A 15,835-nucleotide genomic window follows, 5' to 3' on the forward strand; every position below is an offset into this window, starting at 1 on the left:
ATATAATACATATATATATATATAATACATAATATAATAATCGTCAAAAATGTAATGGACAATTTATACTACAAAAACTGCCAACGGCCATTTCACGTTGCAGAAAACCGATTCTCGTAACAAATCTCTACCAAAGACTGAAGAGGGGGTTTTTCAATAAAAACTTTTTTCCCCCACGCGCCATTCCATTACCCATTAAGTACCCTATATTACTTATATTAACCTAGTCGTTAAATAGTTCCTATTCATACAACCACCGTTCAAAGAAATGTATAACTTAGAGATTCGCATGCGAACGAACGAATTAGTTATCAACGCAATATAGTGTGGTAGTTTTTTTTTATTATGTTTGTTGACACCTATTATTATTATGACTGTGAAACTTTATTCAATAAACATCTTTAAAAAGAAAAACCGATTCTCGTCCGATCATCGAAGTTAAACAGCGTTGAGCGTGGTCAGTACATACTCGGATGGGTGACCGCCTGGGAACGCCACGTGCTGTGTTGGCTCTCTTTTTTTTTCTATTTCTATCCACTATTTTTAAAAAAGTGCCCTTATAAGTATTACGAAATTTTTTACATTCCGGAGCGTTTATTCTAGTAATCAAAATAAAAGTCTCTACGATCGATATTGTTTATTCGCAACCAAAACAATCCTCCCGTCATAGATAATGACTAAACAAAAAACAATTCTCGTCAGCGATAATAGTTATTCGCCATGATCTTTCAGGCACTTCCGGTAGTCAGATAAAAAAATGTTAGGAACAAAATGAATTAGTTTTCAGTCAGCTACAAAGTGCAATAGAAAAAGATTAAAAAAAGAACTTTGTTCATAAAAAATGAAGGACATCTTCATTGTAGTGCCATTTTAAAAAATGAAGGTGACCTTCATTTTTTATGAACAATTTTCTTTTTTGTCTTTTTTCCCATCATTTTTTTTATCTGGCTACTGGAAGTGTCCGAAAAATCATGGGCAAAAATAAATCATGTGTGCCATTTTTTTGACGCGGAGTGTATTAACCCCATTTGACTTTCGTTACCCCGAAATCCCTGTACGCGAAGGTGCGTAGTTCGGGGACCCTTCACGCGATTCGAGAGTACCGTGAATTGTCGCGACTCGCGAACAGGGTCGAACGCCGACGTCCACGCGAGTCCAACAAAAAGGGAAAATCCATGGATGAAAATAGAACGAGCTATACTTTAACCGTGCTCGCGTGCCAGCTCGGCGCATCATTCCGCATGGAGCCACGCGGCAAGTGGATAAAATTGGCTAAACAAGAGGAAAACCCGATGGAGCGTCTTTGAACGAACGACAGACCGCTCTTTTTCCCTCCCCTTTCACCGATGCGTCCCCCCATTCGCGGATCCACTTAACGGAAACGATCGGGAAAGGATTTTTTTTTCTTTAGCGTATTACTGCTAGGGCGAAGCCGACCGAAGGTCCCCCGACAACCTTGGCTTATGAGTATGCTTATAATCTAGTCACGATTGATCGATAACCAGGAAGCGACGAATATGCTTTTCTTCCGAAGAAGAAGGTTATTAATATAAATTCTTTGAGCTGTGGTAGAACGGCCAACGGGGAGGACCGTCGATTAAAATTGGAATGGTTAGTGATTTGAAAATGGAAGCCTTTTCGAGACAGTTTTCACTTTAAACTGAACGTAGGCATTCGTTACGCTACGCTATAGTATTATTCGTTGCAAATATAAAACAAGAACAACACAACGAACAGAAAGTTAAGTAGGTCCGGGCCGCTGCTGTTCCCGCGCGCGTTACCACGTGCATAGTTTGTTTACGTCTAGTGTGACCAGGGTTGCCAACTTTTTCTCAAGACCATTGCGGGACATATTTCCCATAACTGAATGTATAATATACATTGTGCACACATGTATAATAATTTCATATTATTCTCCACTAAGTGTGGATTTATAGTAGAGCAGCGAGGTGAGCTGTGCGGCGAAAAAAAAAGAAAAACCATGAAAATACATATGTACTTTTTCATTAGTATGTGTCGAAATGCTGTCACGAATGTTGGTTTCTTTTCACCGCGCCGCTATCATCGATGCTCGCAGCTCCATTATAAATCCACCCTAAGAAACCACTTAACATAATATATACCTAGTTAAAAAAATAATAATACAGTTTTCTAATAAATTTTAACTATTATACAAGGCTGATCGTCCTCTCATGTACGTAGCAATAACAATAAATCTAAAATCTAATAATAATAGTCCAGCTTTCTCTGAAATTGCGAGGCAGTTTGACCAGGTTTGACATGCAACCGGAATTCTGGGCAGCAATTTCAGTTCCAGGACAATCCCGGGGCTAATCCGGGACGGTTGGCAACCCTGCTAGTGACTCGCTTCGTCGAACGGACTATAGTGGATCTACGAATGATCATATAAAACGAACGACTCGATCGTACTTGTAGCAGCAGAAAGAAGATGACCCACTGATAATACTTGTGCTGTTTGATCAATGGATGGGGCGTGTGGCCGTGCAGTCCGGCGCCCTTGCTGTTCGATACTCCCGGATAAGGAACTGCCTGGCCGAGGCTCTTGTTGAACGCGTGCACCATGCTGTAGGTGGTGTGAAGCCAGCAGAACGTCTCCAAGACGACCTTGTCGACAGAACCGGCGGCCTCGCAATGAATAGGCGAGCCAGAAATGCTTTTGCAAGCCAACGTGACACAGCCACCGAGAAGTAGCGCCACCGTGGCGCGATAATGTAGTCGGAAGACAGTCGCATCCTCGGATAGCCTTTGTACCTTGAACAGGGACCGAAGGGAGCCGAACACATCGATCATCTTCAGCATCAGGGGCATCTTTGATGGTTTTCGGCGAACGAGCCTCTCCGAACGCGCGAGGTTTTCCCCTCCTCCACCTCGATCTTGTTAAGCAGATCCGTTTCCGCGAATGATCGCGGGCCACGCGTGAAAAATCTCCGCTCTCGTAAATGGTGGAAGCTTCGTTACGTGCATGTTGCTCGTGTTTCCGTTTCGTTCTCCGAGTTCGAGCTGGAAATCGAATCATCGGTGCACCGGTCGCCGTTCATTTCCTTCTGTCCCATTTCCTCGACCGGCTCTCATAGAACTTCCTAACGCTTTATCTGCGGGCACTGTGCATATAAGCTGATTAACCCCTCGCCTTAAGCGGGTATTCACATTTAGGGTCGTTAATTTTAACACTAGAACTACCGAGGTTAAGACGAAGCTAGTTCTACCAAAACCAGTCCAAATGACTGGTCTTTAAAAAATATGTAATAATAGAATAGTTTCATATGTTACAAATAGAGCATGAGGCCGAATATGTCTTTGAAAATATTATGTAGACTCTCATGGAAATACGACATTTTTGTCGTACCCTGTATAGGGTAAATGTGTACACATCATAGATGTCAGGAAAATGCATATTAAAGATTGTTACGAAAAACCGATCTGACATTGATAGATCAACGAAAGAAAGATCGGAAACGGAAATGGAAGGGAAAGGAAATGATAAAACTGTTCGTTTCAAATGAATGATCTTTATTGTATAAAAATCAATTATAATCAATGAATTTTATTGTTTGTTTATTAATTTAGTGTCACTTTTGCTAATTTCTCTTCTTCCCGCTTTTGTTCAGCTCGCAAGATCGGAGCAGCATTTTCAATTAGCATTTTCATGATTTTCATGATTTTCGTGATATATTATACATATTGTATGTATACATATGACTGAGATAAAAAATGTTCAAACGAATGTACGTACATGGGATGAAAGCCGTGTCGAACAAAAAGATCAAAATGAAATCAATTTAAATTAGGAACTTAAGGAAAAACAAATTCTACAAAAATTTTTGGTACTTGAGTTAATTTGGACAGGCCTTCAAACAGTGTTAGCCCGGGGCCCCAAAATTAACGGACCCCACTGCAGCTAATAGTTTACGACATTTTGGACATTCACTACGTTACTTGCCGACATTCTGAGATTTAGTCAAATGTATTAAGTCAGTGAATAATACACAATGTATAAATACTCCATCCAGTTGTCATCTTTCACTTTCACTGTGGACGATTCATCTGCGACGTGCATCCAAAGTGAAACAGTGTACATCGTGTCAAAAAAGTACCGAGACATTGACACAGATCGACAAAACGTATTTTTTTTTTTAATTTTAAATATAGGCCCACATAAAAAAGTTGAAAATGCAACTTTTAGTGTTTTTTCAACAATCCCGATGAATTGCAATTTTTGAAAAAATTTCTTTGCACATCCTGTAGTAAACTAATTGCTCTAGCTTCCCAAAAAAGGTCAAATCGTATAGTACAATATTAAAATAGTTATCGTCTTTCTGAGAGCGTCCTTAAACTTTTGTCCACTACTCTATATCCAAAGAAATGTTGAATAATTTCTCATGGATCGGTCCCGTGGACCTAGTGTTAATACACCTATTGGGTTGGAAAGAAACATAGCGTTTTCAAATTAAGAATCAAAGATAAAAGGTATTTATTCATATGTTAATTCAATAACATGAGAAGTTACCTCGGAAATGGCAAAAAGTAATAGAACAGAATGGAAAATATGTTACTGAATAAATCTATAAATTTTAGCTTTCAATTTTAATTTACAACGCTACGAAGTATCGTTGCAACCCAATGTTGTTTGGCGTACTTATTTTTACAATGCATAATGATCCCCCCTTGCTATTGACAATGTAAAGTACGGTAAAATTCGGAAGATATGTACCTGTCGAATTATATGCCCGTCATTGTTATCGATAAAGTTAATTAGTATATTCCCGGATGTTAGATGAAGCTTGTACCAACGGTTACAAAATGCTGTGAACGATCAGCAATGGTGTGAACCGAAGGAACGGAATACGCGTGGCGTCGATTATTAAATTTGGAAGCACAGAGCACTCGTAAGCCCGCAGATAATGCGTTACTTCACATTGGTGATTATTTCCTCGAGACGTAGGCGAGTCATTGCTCTTCTGTTCATCTCACACATTCGAACGCTGGTAAAACTTCGACGTTCACAGACAATGGCGAAGAAGACGAGAAAGAGAATGAAGACACTGTTTCTTGATTGTCAAATAAAACGAGTACAAGAGTACGAGTACGGGAGGACGGATCGAGTATTCGGGCACGGTGACAGACACACGTGGGGCGCGAAAGCAAGCCGTCAGAAGACTGGCCGAACTTGAGAGGCATCCCTTGGCCTCGATGCTGAACACATAACTTATATGATCTTCTAGTATCTTTCTCCTGCCGTTGGTAGAACTTCGAACCCTTTTAAACGAGATGCCCAACTCTCTTGGCTTACGCAAAAAAATGTACATATACATAATTATATTGGAAAGGTATAGTTGCCGGTTACATTTTCGCTGCAGAAAGTATAATGACAGCGGTTAATGGATAAAAAGTTACAACCAGTTTTCTGAAGACAGTATTTTCGGCAAACAAAAAATTTGCCCTATAAGTTGGGGCATCCCAAAAACTCTGAAATCAAAACGCCTTATATGCAATGTTTATTGAGTATTTATTTCTTAGATCATGATTTGTTGCAAGAATTCACTTCAAAAACATTTGTACACGCAATGACAACCGGCTTAGTCGTCTGATTCGCTTGCACAATGTTTGCATGTGAAATACAGGGTGACAAGAAATAATGGAGTTAAACATTTCTTTTTATAATTCTGTCAAATCAACGAATTTTGAAAAACCAAATGATAACAACCATAACATATACAGCATTCATCAACTTTAGCATTCATATATTTAAGAAGTTTCGAAGTGGCCACCCTTTGAGCCGATTCAGAGGCTCAAACGTGTTTTGAAATTTTCGGCTATGGGCCGCAGCTTTTCTGGCGTCATTCGGTCCCACACCCGGTGCAGAGATTTTTTCAGCGACTCGAAACTTTTATGGGGCTGAGCACAGGCCCTGGCCTCCAAAATCGACCAAACGCTGGAGTTCATAGATTGAGATCCGGTGAGTACGGCGGCCATTCCGCAGATGTGATGAAACCTGGAAAATGGGATTTGCTACGGTTTTCGTGGATCAAGGAGTCAAAATCAACCAAGAAGTGTATCGACGGGACATTCTCGAAGCCGTCGTACTTCTGTGGGCCCAACAGCATCTCGGCGATCCGGAATGGACGTTACAGCAGGATTCCGCGCCGGCCCACAGGGCGAAAACGACTCAGGAGTGGTGCAAAGTCCATTTTCCAGGTTTCATCACATCTGTGGAATGGCCGCCGTACTCACCGAATCTCAACCCGATGGACTACAGCGTGTGGTCGATTTTGGTGGCCAGGGCCTGTGCTCGGCCCCATAAAAATTTGGAGTCATTGAAAAAATCTCTGTACCAGGAGTGGGACCGAATCACGCCAGAAGAGCTGCGGCCCATTGCCGAAAATTTCAAGACACGTTTGAGCCTCTGTATCGGCGCAAAGGGTGGCCATTTCGAAACTTCTTAAACATATGAATACTAAAGGTCCATGTTATGATTGTTATTATTTGGTTTTTCAAAATTCGTCAATTTGACAGAATTATAATAAGAAATGTGATTAACTCCGTTATTTCTTGTCACCCTGTAACTTGCAGGCATATTAGCGCATATAAAAGCACAGCTCTCTTGCAAGTGTTGCATTCAATGGAATTCGAGCGACTTAACTTGTTTGGCATGTTCTTCATACAGACAATACAAAAATCTATATCTTCTGAAGTAGATGAATCCGAAGAATCAGATGAAAATGATAATTCCCGCTGTTTTCAAGTAAACTATTAGAAAACACAACAATGCCAATAAGATATTAAAAACATTATCGAAATCTTTGTTTATAAAAAATGTTTCCAATAATACACATTAGTGTTTTCTCATTGTCAGAGAACAGTATCTCATAAGTATGCATACGTTGAAGAATCTATTATTTTCAAATTTCGCGAAATAAAACCAAAAAATATGTACGCTGGACGTTTCTTTTCTTAAATAATGTTTCCAAAAATTATTCATTTTTACAATGCAGTCCCCATAAAAACAGAAAATCACATTAACCTCAATTATGTAGGTTCCGAGGATATTTTTTATTATATATCTGCTAGTCTATTTTAGTTTTCAACTTTGACATAGTGATTATATTTAATAGCGTTTCCACGGTCGGATTTCTCTTCATGCAAACGCTGCCATACCCATATTTCCTACTTTGCAGCAGACCATATTTTCCCTTATACATAACTAGACAACGGACTCTACGTTTTTGTAATAAAAATGAGTACATAAAGTCCAAAACAACCAAAAACATCTAAAAAATTATAAATACATCTTGCCAGGATTATTCATTGCGGACCGCAATTACAATTACAGTAATTGTGAATGGAGTAATAGCAATTACTTAACACGAATACAATAATTGTAATTGAGTCTAACAATTACTTCAGTGTAATTGTTCTTTTAAACCGCAAATCTTTATGTTTTGGACCATTTAACCGTTTTCTTATTGTAATTATAATCCACTTTTGCACATGTAATTGAAGATGTAATTAAATACTCAAGTAATTAATTACTGCCCAACTCTGGAGCACAGCAAGTTTTTAAAAAGGATTCCGCTGTTTAATTGAATAGTTCTGAGAATATGTGTTATTGCGGATTACCAAATACTTTAAATCAATCATTGTAGAATACAATTTCTACATAAAGATATTGCTTGTCATTAAATCTTATAATTATACTGGATGCTTCTTTCTTTTGCACAGTAGTGTACATATACGAAATATCCACCCATTTATTCCACACACACTGCACAAATCTATCAGAAACAGCTATTTTCTACCTAATGTATGCTGCACTACCTGCACGGTCGTTACTGCAACTGATGATATCGATGACGCCAGACATGAAAAAGTGAAAAGATGCACGTATTGTGGTATCGAGTGTAATAATAACTCTTGATTAGTAAGGATTGGCCAGCAGCCAGAGCGGCACTCGGTGTCGTGAAACGGGGGAAAGAAAAAGAGATACCAAGAACGATCCAGAGCAAAAAGAAGAGGAATCCATTCGGGTCATTGTCACTCTATAGTTAGATCAAGAGTTTGCACCGTGCCGAATTAATGTTTGACTAACACTGGAGGTAATTGAATTATTTGGAGAACCAATTGGATTTGTTCCATCCTTTCATAATTGGGAGAGACTCCATTCATTCATCATCAAGTTACTTAATCGGTCTATTCCGAATCTAGCACCTATATTTACCCTCTGCTATCCTAGTAAATACGATAGAAATTAATTGGCCTGTCATCTTAATTCTTAGCGATTGATTATTTGCCCTTAATAGTTGATCTATGTAAACGTGTTAATCTATATTTTAAGATTTATTTGAACAGGACCTTTCGGACAGTTTCATGACAGCCATGGCTGGATTTATTAAAATTCTTATGCATAAATTATTTTTTACATTATAGGTGCACAAATTTATTCGTGGCTGTTGCAATTAATTGCAACTTTACTTTGCATTCAAATCAATTGGATTTGAAAATAACAGCTTAGAAAGTACACGTGTATTTGGGACATAGAACCCAAATTTCAATTCGGTCCCTGTTGCCCTCTCGTCAGAACTTTGATAACTTTACACACATCTAATTTTGGAAGAACAACTGGAAGACGAACACGACACAAAGATATCACTTCTCGCCTAGCATAATTGAAGCGGCAGGTGCAAGGAAGATCCGAGTGCGCAGAACAGATTCTGAGAAAACAACATCCGGAGAATAGAAGTTAGAGTTAGTGGTTTATTCTATTCAGCCGGGATTCTGGATCAGGCTTGTTCAGACGAACACAGACTTTTTATCTTATCAAACAGGCTTTATTAAAAGATACTCGCGGTGCTTTTTGGTTAGAATTTTAGAATAGAGAGCCGAAGTGGTAGTAACAATACATAGAAGTAGCAGTTTATAACATTTTTATAAACGAAAGAATCTGCAGTTTTACTTCTTTCCTGAATGTAATCATTTATCACGCAGAAGCATTTAGTTTGTTTGTTTTTAAAGTTGCTTAGCATGGCACTAATCTGTTACACATAATTAGACTGCGGATGTTTATGGAATTTTCAATTTTTGTAGACGCATTTTCAGAAAGTGGAATAAAATTGAATCTTATTTTCCGTGGTGGGTTTTAGATCTGAAAATTTTCTGAAAATTTTTAGAAGCCATAATTACATAAAGATCCGCAGTCTAGTTATAATAAATAAGAAAATTGCAGTAACAATAATACAGTTATAACGGGAATATTATAGTGCATTTGAAGAAATTGATGATACTTATAGAAATGGTAATAATAAAAATATAGAATATGATAATTTCTCTATTTCGAATCAATCTCCGTTCAATAGCAGATTCATATTTACTGATATCACCAAATTCTACCAAATATGTATTGCCCTTTCCCATAAACAATTATTTTTCGATTTTTTCGTTCAAATTGATCAGTTAACATTTACATCTTGGATTTTTCGGTTATGTGTTTCGCATTCAGAAAATAAAAGTCACGAAGTTCCGGGGAAGTTTAACTTATAACGAACAGTATAACATATTTCGGGAAAACTGTGTCAAACTGACACCAGGTACGGACGAGGGTTAACACCGCAACGAACTTTCGTTTCGACCCAATGTTTGAAACGTTCCTGGCTTTGCCCCGCACATGCTTGAAAAGATCGTCAATAAGAGAAAGAAAGTGTGTCCGTTGCGATTGTTAGCAGCGAGCATGTAACGATGCGTCTGCTTGAAACGACGGGTTGAAAGGTGAGGGTGGAGGATCGTCTTTGACCGAGCGTCAAGGCGAACACGACAGCGACCCTCGGCGACGAAGTAACAGTTACGGGTTTAAGGAGTTAATATGCTTAGGGTTTCCTTCTTGGCAATGAACTAGATATAAGCTTCTGTAAGCAGCGAGTAAATTCCTCGAGCGTAGCCGCAACTAGTTCGTTCGTTATCCGGCTTTTCTCATTGCCAAATCTATCTATAATGCATATGCTCCGATAGGCAACTTTATTGACCGACCAAACCAACGCTACGAGTCCTTGACGCTTTATTAAGTCACCACTTCCGTCCGACTATTTTGTATTTCTTACCTTCCCTCGAGGGAACTTGGTATCATTTCCCAGCAACCCTTTCACCTCTTTGTAGGAAACCTACCTTTGCATACCTCTTTGTAGAAAAATCTCTGTGACATGCTTCGATCGTACTTTATTCTAACGTTATTCCTAATTTATCATGACACAATAATATATACAGGGTGTCTCAAAATGACCTGACATTTTAAATTGGGCTCCATTTTTTTTTTTTTGGCGAACATAGAATAGTATCTTTAGAATACCAATTTCTAATTGGCGAATGTACGGCACTGCGCATGGTCTGCTGGCTGCAGTTCTTGTGTCAATTGGATCTTGTAAGCATGCAAATGCAGATCTTTCGTCAAAATTCGCAGCTCAGAGCATCTTGAAATCTTCAATTGCTGAGCACGATGGTGAATCGAGGTGGAAGGATTTTCGTCAACACTCGCACTCACTGCGGCTATGTTTTCATTCGACCGACCGGTACGAGGAGGCCACTGCTTTTCGCGGTCAGAATTGAACCACCATCATCAAATTTTGTGATTAAATGCGCTACAGTGTTGCGTGATGGTGCGTTATGATGGCCAAAAGACGTGCGGACTTTTCGAACTGTCTCTGAAAAATTTTCACCATTTTTTTAGTGAATTTTCACAATTTCTATGCGTTGCTCGATCGTGTAATTCTCCATGACTAAACCTCAATACTTTCTGATGACAGTTGTCAAAGATTAGTACTCTATGTTCGCTACAAAAAAATGCCGCGCACTTTAAAATATCAGGTCATTTTGAGACACCATATACAAGCATTTTATGGAAGAATGATGTGTTTTGAATACAAAAAAAATTTCTGGTCCTCAAAACCTAACCCGACATAAGGAAATATTAAAAAATAAAATCGATAACATTTGTACGTTTTTGCTGCGGATGAAAAAGAGCCATGTACTAATTACTGCGGATTAGTATACTCTAATTACTAATCTAATCACAAATGACTAATCTCCTGGAATGGAAACTCGGAGTTTTAGCATTTTCTCGGCCAAATCCACTGGATTACATAGGGGAAAGGCAAAAATGTCTAGTTACGCAAGGAATAGAGCAGCCAAATGGATTTTTCCACCCCAAATTTGACGGCTATTTTCGTCTCCTTAATATAAATGTCGGTATAAAAAAAATACGAATACAAATATTTAATTAAAATCGGCGTGTTACGATCGGGTAACTTCCCTTGTAAGTGGTGTCAAGCGGACGACTTCAAAAGAAGAAAAGAGGATTACCTTATTTCGGAACAAACACCGTCGCCTTATATCGGAGAGAAACTGCGTTTGCAATATCCCATCATACTGTCTTTGACCTCACCTTCGTAATAAAGCCTGGCAACCTGGCTCATCATGTAGTGTGTAGTTTTCTATTTGAAAAGCCGTGAGTTCATGGACATTCTGAACGATTTAACAGAGGAGTACCCTTAGCAATCTCCATAAGGAGCTACCGTATGAAGCAAGAAAATTTCTTAGAAATTACCTGAATGAACAGCATGAAGCAGACCCATTGATAGTACCTGTACTCCTTCCTTTCGCTGTCTGGATGGGACTTGGAGTTGTCCATACCGGGAAATGGTACCTCGATACCTTCCCGCTTCAGGTACGCAGCGCTAATCGTATACGTGCTGTGTATCCAGCAATAGGTGTTCAGCACGTCCTCCGGCAGATCCTTGCTGTGGATGCAATCGATCGGGTTGCCGACGTATTGTCGGGTGGTGACGATCAACGAGAACGCGATCAATAGGATCACAGTCAGGCTGTAATGCAACCGGAAGACGGCGGTGTCGATGTGTATGTGGGAAATCTTGATCAGGCTTTTCAGGCCTCGGAATATGTCGAGCATCTTGGATCAAGGCAACGACGCCCAGGAGGTTCAGGTATCAGTGGATCTCGACGACTCCAGGATCGTCCGTCCGATCCTTTCAATCCTCTTTCTTCCTTGACTTAACCACGACTACCCTTTCGACGCCCTCTGCGACGTACTCGAAAAACCTCTCGAAAAACTCTCGTCCACGAACAGTTTCGACACGATTGCTGTCTTGAACGGTGCCTCTGCAGCCCGTTTCCGATTAATCGATGGATCCTTCAAGAAGGCCGACAGTCGCGCCTACTTCCAAAGAATTTGCGAGACGATCTCGGCGACGTAGGATCCTTTGAACCGGTCGGATCCTGTGTACCGTCGCTAATCTTCGTTTATGCATTCTTCCTCCCTCAGAGCATCGCGAATACCCCTAGCCGCTTCCTGCCGTTCGTTCGTTCGAGCTTCTGCGTTTGACAGGCTGGACGTCCGAACGATAGTCTTGCAGGAAATACTTGCTCGCATCTGCGCGTCCAATTCACTCATGTTTCACAACAACAATCCTTCCAAGCGCGGACACTCTATCCACTTTTCGAGTCGCAACATGCACGACGCACTGACATCCTCCGCAGTTTCTGTGATCACCATCAAAATGTGTATTAAGACCGCCGGATACCGTATGGATCATTAATTGCTTGTTGGTCGAAGAGTTCGAAGGCGTGACGGAGATTCTGAACCACAGACAGGGTTACCGGTTCTAATCTTTAATGAAAGTTTCGTAAATACTGTACGTCAGGGGACGGCTACGCGAGGATCGCGGGTGTATAAAGATTATCTGTCACGAACACCATAGCGGGATTCTGCGACCTCTGGATCGGTGAAGATCTGTTAAAAAAATGTACCACATGATTGACCTTGACCCTTTTTTAAGTCATTTACAAGCATCGTGTCCGATCGGAGGCATTGATACGGATTTTAGAGAAAGCATTCACAATTTAGAAGTATAAAATATTACTTTATGGAGTTAAAACTGTGTTGGGAAATGAAAAGGGGCTTATCGAAGAATGAAAAACAACAAAATAACGTAAGCTTCTATTTATTATAACAGAGAACCGGGAAAATAAACAAAATGTTACACGGAAAAAAGATTTACACTGTCCAACACTCTTCTAGAGTTTTTTGCGCTGATTCCGAATCTGCCCTTAATTTTTCCCCTAGACGCACAGTCTTTGAGAAACTTGATTTTGAAAAAAAAAACATATTTTTCAACTGTAAACTAATATTGTGATGTTATTATAAAAAATATTGGATTGTTTCTCGTTTCTTTGTTACAATAAATGGAAGGTTATGTTATTTTGTTGTTTTTCCATTCTTCAATAAGCCCCTTTTCATTTCCCATCAGTTTTAACTCCATAAAGTGATATTTTATACTTCTAAATTGTGAATGTTTTCTCTAAAATCCGTATCAATGTCTCCGATCGGAAACATTCTGCCACGGATTGTACTCATCGGGAGGAACAAAAGTCTCACAGGAACGACATGAGACCCACACTTCCTTTGAGACTTTTGTTCCTTGCGATAAGTAGTATACAATGCACTAAAAAATTGGACCTTGAAATTCAAGTCCAAGGTGAATTTTGAGTTCCATTTTGAGAATAGATTTTCACAAATCTCCAGATCTTTTGTGGACAGATCTCCACAGATCTCCAGATCTTTTGTAGACAGAATGACCAGCTTCTAATTAAAATATCTTTAGCTTCCTAGACCGGAGCCTTCCCTGAAACGGTTAAGGATATACAGTGGCATACAAAAGTTCCCGGCCAGATGGTTTTTGCGATTTCTCTTCCATAACGTATAACATATCACGTGAAAGGATACTACAATAAACATCAACACTATTTCTGTTTCTTGTGTGTTTATTTGCAGAATATGCAAATTAACGTGTTCAAAAGTTCCTGACCAATTTCGATTATAAATCTGTAAAAGGTCAGTAAGTGTTAACATTCAAATAGCATTACGTAGTATTATTACTTCATTCGGTAACCAATCGCTGAACTATAAACGTGGGTGGAAAGACATCTGACGAAGTACACAAAACTGTGAGTAAATGGTCATTATAAGCGGAAGGTCGTCTCGTGAAAGTTCTTGAACATTGTGTATCGCGAAAAGAACAATCAACGATATAATCAATAGATATCATGCAGGTGATGGTGTGAAATATCGCCCGCGAAGTGGAAGGCCCCGAAAGACCACTAAAAGAATTGGTGGAATTATAAAAGGGAAATCAATTGCGGACCCAAAGAAGACAGCTAGCCATATTACAGCAGAACTACAACAGGAAAACGTTGCTAACATTAGTCAATGTACGGTATCAAGAAGATTGCATGATGTAGGACTACTTGGCAGAGTTAGTGTTAAAAACCCGCTAATCAATAAGAAAAATAAAATAGCCTGATTAAAGTTTGCCAAGAAATATTGTGATTGGACTGTTGAAAATTGGAAAGCTGTTCTTTTTTCGAACGAATCTAAGTTTAATCTGTTCGGCAGCGATGGAAGACAATATGTACGACATCCAGTTGGCACAAGAAATGATAATATCAGGTACCAAACACCAACTGTTAAACATGGTGAAGGAAGCATTATGGTATGGGGAGCATTTTCCGCTCAAGGAGTTAATCCTCTTATGAAAATTAAGGGTACCATGAATGGTGTCATGTATAGAGAAATTTTAGAAACTCGTATGCTACCATACGCTGAAAGAAAAATGCCAGAAAATTGTTTCTCTCAGCATGATAACGACCCCAAAGATGCATCGAAAATAGTAGAAACGTTGTTGTCTGCAAATAAAGTACAGGTTTTAGACTGGCCTTCTCAATCTGCGGAGCATCTGTGGGGAGAGATGAAACGTCGAATGAAAAATCATAGCAGTTCTAATAAGATAGAATTTTTTGAAAATTTAATAGAAGAATGGAATAAAATATCATACGACTACATTACTCGGTTAATTGAATCCATGCCTCGTCGCTGTGCTGCTGTTACTGCTGCAAAGGACATGGCCACAAAATATTAATTATAATATGTTAAATAATATACCGCAAAAATGTTACACAATCAAAAACAAACATCATCTTTTTGTTAAACATATACTGGCCGGGAACTTTTGAACACGTTAATATACTTATTCTGCAAATGAATACATAAGAAAAATAAATAGCATCGATTCTTTTTGTAGTATCCTTTCACGTAATATGCCCTTGTACATGATACTAATCAAATTTTCTTAACGCTTTTCTTTTGCAAGAAAAATTGCAAAAACCATCTGGCCGGGAACTTTTGCACGCCACTGTAAGTCCGAAAATGACAATATTAACCAGACTCCGCTGTATTTCTAATCAAACTGGCGCGTGCCACAATGCCATGGTAGTACCCGGGTGATTAAAAGAGAAAACACATATAAATCCACCGAAATCCCGATGAAATGGATAGAAGGTGCGTGTTCACGCTCCTATGGTTTCATTTAATACGCGTGCCACTCTATTTTAATATTAACGCGTAACAGCGTGGTTTGTTACGAACGGGACCAAACGAAGAACCGATGCTTGCTCGGAAATGCACGCGATGACACGAGACGGAAATACTTTCTGGGTCTCTACGTTTCGAAATATATGATCCATCCAGGTTGCTTGGATTTTAAAATGAAAACGAAGGGACAAGAAAACCGCAGCGAGGAAGCTGGAACTCTACACAGTGGCTCACGAAAGTATTCGAACGTTTGCTGTTAGAACTTCGAACAAATACTTTAACTATTTATACAGCCTGTGGCGGGACGGGTCGTATAATCGAGCAGGGGCTGATACTACATGTAAAAATAAGTCGAAAAAAAGGGATAACATCTTTAAGGATGTTGTG

At 39.3% G+C, this 15,835-nt stretch overlaps 1 protein-coding gene across 18 annotated transcripts in view; it reads right to left on the reverse strand.

Moving 5' to 3' along the window:
* Shakb (Innexin family member shaking B) overlaps nucleotides 1-15,835 on the reverse strand; it is a 52,080-nt gene that overhangs the window by 16,621 nt on the left and 19,624 nt on the right. For 6 of the 18 annotated variants that reach the window (XM_076447740.1, XM_076447739.1, XM_076447738.1 and 3 more), the window contains one exon: nucleotides 11,609-12,561. The exons of 2 other annotated variants lie outside the window; for them this stretch is intronic. In XM_076447740.1, the coding sequence (XP_076303855.1) occupies nucleotides 11,609-11,971 (363 nt within the window). In that variant the 5' untranslated portion in view covers nucleotides 11,972-12,561. Of the gene's footprint in view, nucleotides 1-2,430; nucleotides 5,697-11,608; nucleotides 12,812-13,537; nucleotides 13,704-15,835 lie in introns of those variants that run through there. 10 more of the 18 variants (XM_076447737.1, XM_076447736.1, XM_076447732.1 and 7 more) reach the window with 7 other exon arrangements.

The sequence above is a fragment of the Lasioglossum baleicum genome, chromosome 3 (assembly GCF_051020765.1).
Source record: "Lasioglossum baleicum chromosome 3, iyLasBale1, whole genome shotgun sequence".
Classification (NCBI taxonomy): Eukaryota; Metazoa; Arthropoda; class Insecta; order Hymenoptera; family Halictidae; genus Lasioglossum; species Lasioglossum baleicum.